Source organism: Oncorhynchus nerka, linkage group LG1 (assembly GCF_034236695.1).
Source record: "Oncorhynchus nerka isolate Pitt River linkage group LG1, Oner_Uvic_2.0, whole genome shotgun sequence".
NCBI classification, from domain to species: Eukaryota; Metazoa; Chordata; class Actinopteri; order Salmoniformes; family Salmonidae; genus Oncorhynchus; species Oncorhynchus nerka.
Window position 1 is genome coordinate 31,034,352 of NC_088396.1, and position 9,103 is coordinate 31,043,454.

The 9,103-nt window shown below is 45.1% G+C and overlaps 1 protein-coding gene across 1 annotated transcript in view; it reads left to right on the plus strand.

The window, feature by feature from the left end:
- The window catches only part of LOC115108734 (ecto-NOX disulfide-thiol exchanger 1-like), a 98,797-nt gene extending 91,394 nt beyond the window's left edge, over nucleotides 1–7,403 (plus strand). The window contains exons 12-15 of the mRNA XM_065018018.1: nucleotides 1,842–1,901; nucleotides 2,426–2,528; nucleotides 6,105–6,190; nucleotides 6,340–7,403. Coding sequence (XP_064874090.1) covers nucleotides 1,842–1,901; nucleotides 2,426–2,528; nucleotides 6,105–6,190; nucleotides 6,340–6,471 — 381 coding nt within the window. The 3' untranslated portion in view covers nucleotides 6,472–7,403. The remainder of the gene's footprint in view (nucleotides 1–1,841; nucleotides 1,902–2,425; nucleotides 2,529–6,104; nucleotides 6,191–6,339) is intronic.
- The last annotated feature ends 1,700 nt before the right edge of the window (nucleotides 7,404–9,103 follow it).

Sequence of the window (9,103 nt, forward strand, 5' to 3'; positions counted from 1 at the left end):
TTTCCACCAGAGCTGTTGCCAGATAATTGAATGTTAATTTCTTTACCATAAATCTCCTCCAACGTAATTTATAGAGAATTTGGTAGTACGTCCAACCGGCCTCACAACCACAGACCACGTGTTTGGCGTTGTGTGGGCGAGCAGTTTGCCGATGTCAACGTCGTGAACAGAGTGCCCCATGGTGGCGGTGAGGTTGTGGTATGGGCAGGCATATGCTACGGACAATGAAGTCAATTGGATTTTATCTATGGCAATTTGAATGCACAGAGATACCCTGATGAGATCCTGAGGCCCATTGCCACCATCACCTCATGTTTCAGAATTATAATGCAGGAATTCGCAAGGATCAGTACACAATTCCTGGAAGCTGAGAATGTGCCAGATCTTCCATGGCCTGCATACTCACCAGACATATCACCCATTAAGCCTGTTTGGGATGCTCTGGATCAATGTGTACGACAGCGTGCTCCAGTTCCCGCCAATATCCAGCAACTTTGCACAGCCATTGAAGAGGAGTTGGACAACATTCCACAGGCCACAATCAACAGCCTGATCAACTCTATGTGAAGGAGATGTGTCGCCTTGCATGAAGCAAATGGTGGTCACAACAGATACTGACTGGTTTTCTGACTAACAGATGCATATCTGTATTCCCAGTCATGTGAAATCCAGAGATTAGGACCAAATGAATTTATTTCAATTGACTGATTTTCTCATATGAACTGTAACTCAGTATAAAAAAAAAATTGTTGCATGTTGCATTTATATTTTTGTTCAGTATATATTGTCCCATATAATAATCGGTTCTCTTCATTTTTTGTTCCTAAAAATGTTTACCCCGACTTTGAAAACCACTGGCCTACAACATGGTCAAGCAAATGAATGGTTCTGACAGTTTACCAAACAACTACTGATTTAGAACCACACAGACAACAGGAGCACTGCCGTCACTATTCCAGCACCATTTCAACATAAACATTTAAATAGCATCATATGTGTGTGTGTGTGTGTGTGTGTGTGTGTGTGTGTGTGTGTGTGTGTGTGTGCGTGTGCGTGCGTGCGTGCGTGTGTGTGTGTGTGTGTGCAAGTAGAAACAACATGTTGACTTGTAGACTAGATGAACCCCAATGCCATCCTCTCTTTCATGTTGGCAAAACGATCTGAATGTCATTCAGTAGTACACACTTTTAGTTGTCCTAGACTAGGCTACCTGGAAAAACTGCTTGCTAGCCTAACTTCCTCACATGGGCAAAAATGAACCAGCTAAGTTAGCTAGCTAGCTAGTTAACATGAACTTACTACATCTAGGCCACATATTGAACTTCAATCGTCTCAAGCCAGTGGCACAATGTTTGAATTGATGATGAGATCAGAATCTACGTTATAATCATTTGCCTGTATCATTGGTCAAATGTATGTGGAAGGCTGGCTTCCTTTGGCATCCATGAACACACTCCACTGCTGAGAATAATACAACCCGTGGATGGACGAGTACCTTTCTGATTCTATCTGATTCTGCTAACTCTAACTGTTTATTCATTATTATTGGACTGAGATAATGGGAACATCAATAGGAATAGAGCTCCTGTGGAGAAAGAGTCTATTCAGCTACCAGTGGACAGGTGGATGAAACAGATAGATGAACAAATGAAAGGACAGATCGAACATCCAGGGAGGATACATTGTTTCCATATAGTCTAAAGATGCTACCTTAAACAACAGCTACTTGGATCTTGCTTCTGTTACTAAGACCATGTGCTATGCCTCTGTTTGTTACCAGGGATGAAGGGTCAGTATTTGATGTTGGTCTCTGTCTGGTTCTCTGTGTGTCTTGTTTTCAGATGCTGACTAACGGGGATGTAGTGGTAGTGGAGGGGACCAATGGAGAAACACCTGAGAAGGTCAGTTCGCCCCAACATACACCACTATACAGTACCCACACAATACTGTACAACACAGGAGGCTGGTGGCACCTTAATTGGGGAGGGCAGCTCATAGTAATGGCTGGAACAGAATGAATGGAATGGTATCAAACATATCAAACACTTGGTTTTCATATGTGTGATACCATTCCAGCCATTACTATGAACTGTCCTCCCCTCTCCAGCCTCCTGTGTACACATACACATGCAATCAACATCTCTTGAGTGATTTTATTGACCCAGCCAGCCAGTGTGAGGTGACGTCAGCGTCTGATGACGTCTTCAGAGCAGGGGGTAGGCCTATGCATTAGGGGTATATGGGGAGGGGGAGGGGGTTGTAGTGTGTTACTGTGTATGTCCCTTGTGCCCTGTGAAAGGAGATGCACTGGTGAAGAGAGGAGAAGGGGAAGGAAAGGGGGGTATCCCAATGGAGTAGCATCAGTAGCACCAGCCACTCTCCTCTCTCTCATAAAAATAACACAATAACACTTGTGTGTCTGTAGGTAGTGAACGGCTATGCCACCACTCTGTACCGCAGCAGAGACAGGAGGAGTGAAGCAGCCGTGAGAGGACCCCTCACATCAGAGAGAGAGGCTCTGCTACTGGGTACAGTACATATACATTTGATGTATACTACAAAGCATATGCATAATATTATCTGGATTGCTACATTTTCGCCTGTAATATTCATCTGACTGGTAGTGTTTTAATGGTTGGTGTTCAACATGTTGGAGGGGAGCCAATTGTTAATGGGGTGAAACAGTCTTGAAAGCCTGTCTATCCAGCTTGGTCTCAGAGCAAAACATATAATATTTGACTCAAATCCGTGCCACTCCATTTAGTATGAAATGTTACTTTACGTTAGGTTACATTAAATTGGCCTACGTGAATCCGAGTCACTCAAATAGGTATGACAATGTTATATTTGGTATGACACTCGGGGGTATGACACTCGGGGGGTGTCTAAGGCACTGCATCTCAATGCTAGAGGCGTCACGACAGACCCCCTGGTTCAAATCCAGGCTGTTTCACAACCAGCCATGATTGGGAGTCCCATAGGGCAGTGTAGGCCATCATTGTATATAAGAATTAGTTCTTAACTGACTTGCTAGTAAAAAAAAAAAGGTTCATTAAGGCAAAAACAAATGGAGGGTCGTTGGTCGGACGTATAATGTGAACGTCTATCTATCCAAAGGGTGCACATTCAAATCTCATTCTGGACAACTTCAGCATTTTAGCAAATTAGAACTGCTCACTACTTTTTAGCTACTTTGCAACTATTTAGCATGTTAGATAACCCTTCCCCTCACCTTAACCCTTTAACTTAACTCCTAACCCTAACCTTAACCCTAACCTTAACTCCTAACCTAACAAAAGTATGTGGACAACCCTTCAAGTTAGTGGATTCGAGCACAAAGTCAATCTCCATAGACAAACATTGGCAGTAGAATGGCATTACTGAGGAGCTCAGTGACTTTCAATGTGGCACCGTCATAGGATGGCACCTTTCCAACAAGTCAGTTCGTCAAGTTTCTGCCCTCCTAGAGCTGCCCCGGCCAGCTATAAGTAAGCTGTTTCTCATGGTTTGGGCTAGGACCCTTACTTCCAGTTAAGGGAAATCTTAACGCTATAGCATACAATGACATTCTAGATGATTCTGTGCTTCCAACTTTGTGGCAGTTTGAGGAAGGCCCTTTCCTGTTTCAGCATGACAAAGCCCTGTGCACAAAGTGAGGTCCATACAGTAATGGTTTGTCGAGATCGGTGTGGAAGAACTTGACTGGCCTGCGCAGAGCCAGTCACTTTTGGGATGAATTGGAACACCGACTGCGAGCCAGGTCTAATTGCCCAACATAGGTGCACGACCTCACTAATGCTCTTGTGGCTGAATGGAAGCAAGTCCCTGCAGCAATGTTCCAACATCTAGTAGAAAGCCTCCCCAGAAGAGTGGAGGCCATTATAGCTGGAAAGGGGGGGAAACTCAATATTAATGGCCATGATTTTGGAATGAAATGTTCGACCAGCATACTTTTGGTCTTGTAGTGGCACAGATTTTGTAAAATATCATATGTTTTGCTCTGAGACTAGGTAGGTCTGTTGTATTCTTGGATGAAGAACCCAAGGACTGGGTGGAGGGGGGCTCAGGTGAGAGGTACTATGGGTCTGGTTGCCAAGCAGTACTCTGCTGGCCCTGGCCACACACACACGCCAACTCTGAACGTAGGCACATGCAAAACGCACGTATGCAGGCACACACACGAACACACACATGATCTCTCCCAGCTGCACGCGGCAGTGCTATGGTTGTGTTCACACACAGAAACACACTCCATCACAGGGCGCCGGGGACACTGAGATAGACGAGGATGCCGTCAGCCAGAACAGGAGAAAAGACAAACCGGTTTCAGGCGAGAGGAGAGACTGACTGTAGAACACAAATTGCCTAATTCTCCCGTGGCTCTTCTCTCCGTCTCCCTCTATCCTCCCCCTCTACCTCTCCCTCTTTCCTCCCCCTTTCTCCTCCCCCTCTACCTCTCCCTCTTTCCTCCCCCTTTCTCCTCCCCCTCTACCTCCCCTCCATTTCAGCTCCCAGAAATGTAGTTTCATCACAAAAAGGAAGCAGCTTCTATTCTGATTCTGACCGGAGTCATTTTATTAGCCTGCTTTCCTTTTGTTTCTGTTCACTGTCTGAATCTCCTGTAGGCACAAGCACAAAATAGTTCTGTGCCAATTCTGAGATTAGCAGCTGGAAAGCAGAGCTCCATTTGGTGCTGTAGGGAGGTAAAAACAGCTTGGTGTAAAACAGAGCCAGGAGCCGGTTGGAGCAGAGCAGAGAAGGGGAGAGAAGGGGAGAGAAGAGGGGAGAGCAGACGAAAGGGGAGCAGAGTAAAGCAAAGAGGAGTAGGCAGATGCACATTTATCTCTTTTAACGCGGCCCACAGAAAGCCAACATGAAGGAGAGGAGAGGCAGAGCTCTCTATCTCCATGCCAGCCAGCCACCCTGTCTGCTTCCCAGCCTGCCGCAGCCAGTGGGGGCTGGTGGGAGGAGCTATAGGAGGACAGGCTCATTGTAATGGCTGGAATATAATACATGGAACGGAGTCAATCATGTGACTACCATATCTTTGATGTGTTTGATACTGTTCCATTTATTCTATTCCAGCCATTACAATGAGCCCGTCCTCCAATAGCTCCTCCCACCAGCCTCCTTTGACTGCAGCCAACACTGCTTCTGGGCTTTTCATTTTTCTGTAAGGGATACACACCTTTACACACCACAAACACATACAGATACACATCCGCATGCATGGACATACACAACAACACGTCCACAACACGTATAGACGTGAACGCACACACACATGCACACACTAAGACCCCCCCCCCCCACACAAACACACCATCCATTCCCACCTCATGCAGTGTGGTGGTTCCGTCTGAGTGGTGGTGGCTGAGGGGAGTAAATTAGTCCTGTCTGTAATGGGCAATGTTCCGTCATATAAATCAGGGGAATAAATATTGGCTCAGGCTTCCCAGGGGACCGCACTATATTCTCTCCCCCTGAGTCGCTGTGTTACCTCTGCAGGACCTCTCACAAGTAATCAACTCAAGTGCTGTTTCTACTCGGACCAGCGTTTTTTATGGCGGCGCGGGATGCATTCATTGCATGGCACGTCGGCAAAATGCAGATTGCAGCTCTGCTGGAGAGCTGAAGTTGAACAGCATGTTCGTTCTCTTCCCTCTTCCTGTCTCTCTCTCTTCTCTATCTCTCATCTCTCTCAATGTCTCTGCTTCTCTATCTCTCTCCATCTCTCATCTCTCTCAATGTCTCTGTTTCTCTCTCTTCTCTATCTCTCATCTCTCTCAATGTCTCTGCTTCTCTATCTCTCTCCATCTCTCATCTCTCTCAATGTCTCTGTTTTTCTCTATCTCTCAATCTATCTCTGTGTCTCTGTTTCTCTCTCTATCTCTGTGTCTCTGTTTCTCTCCTCTATCTCTCATCTCTCTCAATGTCTCTGCTTCTCTATCTCTCTCCATCTCTCATCTCTCTCAATGTCTCTGTTTTTCTCTATCTCTCAATCTATCTCTGTGTCTGTTTCTCTCTCTATCTCTCATCTCTCAATCTATCTCTGTGTCTCTGTTTCTCTCTCTATCGCTCAATCGCTCTCTGTTTCTATGCAGGCATCATATCTACCTTCCTCCACGTCCATCCGTTTGGAGCCAACATCGACTATCTGTGGTCCTACATCCAGAGACTGGACACTACGGTCAGTTTATTGACATGAAATAGTCACTAGAGAAAGGGAAAAAGCTGGAGGGAAAACTGAAATGGGCATATGAAATCTTATCTAATTGTTACACAAATAGGAAAGACCCGTTAGGTGATGTCACCTGTCCCCGTCCCTCTCCCGTCCAGGTGTCAGCGGGTGAGTTGGAGTCTCTGATGGGTCGTCTGCCCAGTGTCTTCAGACAGGAGCTGAGTGGAGTGGGAGCCACGCTGGAGAAACGCTGGAAGTTCTGTGGCTTCCAGAGCCTCGCCTCCATGTGACACAGGGACACAAACACATCACATGACCCAAGACACACACATGGCCTGACAGACCACGTGTGGTACAGGAACATACACACTTCCTGACCAGCCACAAAGCCTGGTGGACACATGAATAGAAGGCGTGTCAAATCCACAGACTGTGTTTGAACGGTGTGTGTATGTTGTGTATCCATAGACATCCACAGTACATGGTGAATATACTCCAAAACAATACAGACACTGATGGATCTTTCCGAGGTTATATCTTTGAGAAGGATTTGCTGACACGGAGGTAGAGGATCCACACGGATCTCCACTCGATGCTGTATAACTATATCCACGGATGTCAGCCAAGGAGGTCACAGAGCAGACATTCTCTATGGTAACCTAGTGACCAGACCCCAGCCAACAGAACCTCTCATTGACTGGAGTTGTGTGTGATGCCTATTTCTCTGTTCCCTCTCTTTCTCTGTTCTCTCTCTCTCTCCCTGGAGCAGTTGTGTAACTAATTTGTCAACAGCTGACTCCCACTAGGCTGGGAGGGATACAGGAATATCGGACGGCTGCAATCGAAATATGGATGGGAATGGGGAAAATTTGAGAATTGGGTTACTGATTTATAACTGTAACCCTTGTTACCCCCCACGTCCAGTGTGTTGTGGGGCTTTTTGCTGTAAAACCCAGTTTCACACTCCAACAGGATTGAAGCATTAGCCAGCCTCTCTCTCTCTGTCTGTCTGTCTGTGACCCAGAACTGACTTTAGTAGCCTACTGATGACTGGTACTGATACTGTTGGGTTGGGTTGGGACTGTACTGTAGGTCTCCCCCTCTGGATGTCTCTCTTTGCTCTGGCCTTCTGTGTCCAGTGTGTGCTGTGTGTTCTGCCACTGTTTAATTGGTATCTACTCATTTAAATTATTATGTTTTCTAATGTAATAAAAGGTTTTTATCCAAACATCTTCTGATCAATCTAAAAACATTTTCAATTCAAGAAGCTTTATCGCCATGACAAGCAACTCAATTCACTGGCTGGTAATGGCAAGACAAGGCTGTTAATGGCAAAAGATACATGCTTTTGCATACATCTGAAATACTGTATGTTTTCTTTAATGTTTGTGATCCAGATAGTGAGCTGATATTCCATGTTGGATGATGTGCTGCATCTCCCTGATGACGGAGGTTGAAGAATGTATTCATTCTGGATGAGAAGAGAGAGAAAGAGAGAGAGAGGAGGAGCAGAACTCCTCTCCTCCTCTCCCAGTACTTTCTCCTCTCCTATAGCTTCTGATCATGTGCTGGTATGCTATATAGGCCCGATTCCGAAATAACACCTTTCTTACGCACACTTTTCCTACGCACTTCTCACTAGCTGGTATTCCACAACGTTAGTCTAATATGATCCGCTAATGCTAGCGACCCTCACAAACAACTTACATGGAGGTGACAGAGGAAAGGAAGGTAAACAGAACGGAATGGAATGACGCAAAATGTGAGCTACAAATGGAAGAAAACGAACCGTAAAATGATAGTTATAAATGTATGAGGATATTACTGACGGTGGCTCCCAATATTGGCTCATTTTTAACATGATACACATTGTACAATAAAACTAATAAAAGCTTAGGCATAGGCTACAGTTAAAACATTCTACAGTACATATATCAAATTCTGAGGGCCCACAATGAAGATTCTGAATAACGGCACAGCTATTTATAGCATATTTCACTGTGGAAAAGGGGCCACAATACATGTCGTGTTGATGTGATTTTCATGTTGCTTCCATATGGCTGGTTCCACATTCATCTCCAGGGAACATAAGGGACAATTCTCTAAAACAATTGCTATGTGTATTTACAATCCCCTTCTCCAAATGAATGACTCATTTACCTATAGCTCTTATCAATAGATATTATCCATTCATATATACAGTGCATGGAGAATGCTGTAGTAGATGCTTTTTCCACTTGGACCCAGCAGGTTCGCTCAACCTTTTCATGGTTTCCTAGCTCGTTAAGGTTGTGGAATAATGAGGGAATTAAGTAAAGGTCAGAATAAGGCTTATATCTATGGAGAAACACCTCCGCCACGTAATGTCTTTGATCTCCACCTGAACGAATAGTGTGTGAATACCATGCTATTCAAGGTCCGAATACGCATAAGGAGAAAAGTTCATAAGAAGGGAATACCGTTCCATTTACGTACGCTTAACTCGGGTCGGAATCAAGGCAGCCTATGTTGGTAAATCTGTACTGAGAGCATGTTGTAAAGCACCACACACACACTTACATACAATACACACTGTATTGCTTTGACTGATGCAACAGCAGGGTAAGCAGGGGAGTATATGGGAGAATCTGGCCCTGTCTGCTCTGCACTAACCCCGTTCTGCTCTCTCATGGATAGAGGATTGCTGTCACCATGGAGAAAGCAGTATGAAGGGTCATAGGCCTGTAATATGCCTGACAAAGACCTGTAATAAGCAGCTGTAGTAGATGGAGAAACCAGACCACTGCAGCCACTGTACCACTCAGACCCATGTAATGCATATAGGGCTCTGGTTCCACTGCTCTTTTCATTCTATTAATCCTCCTATCCACAAAAGAGATCAGCTGGCCAGATGTGATTGGATTGGAGTGTAGTCCATTTCAG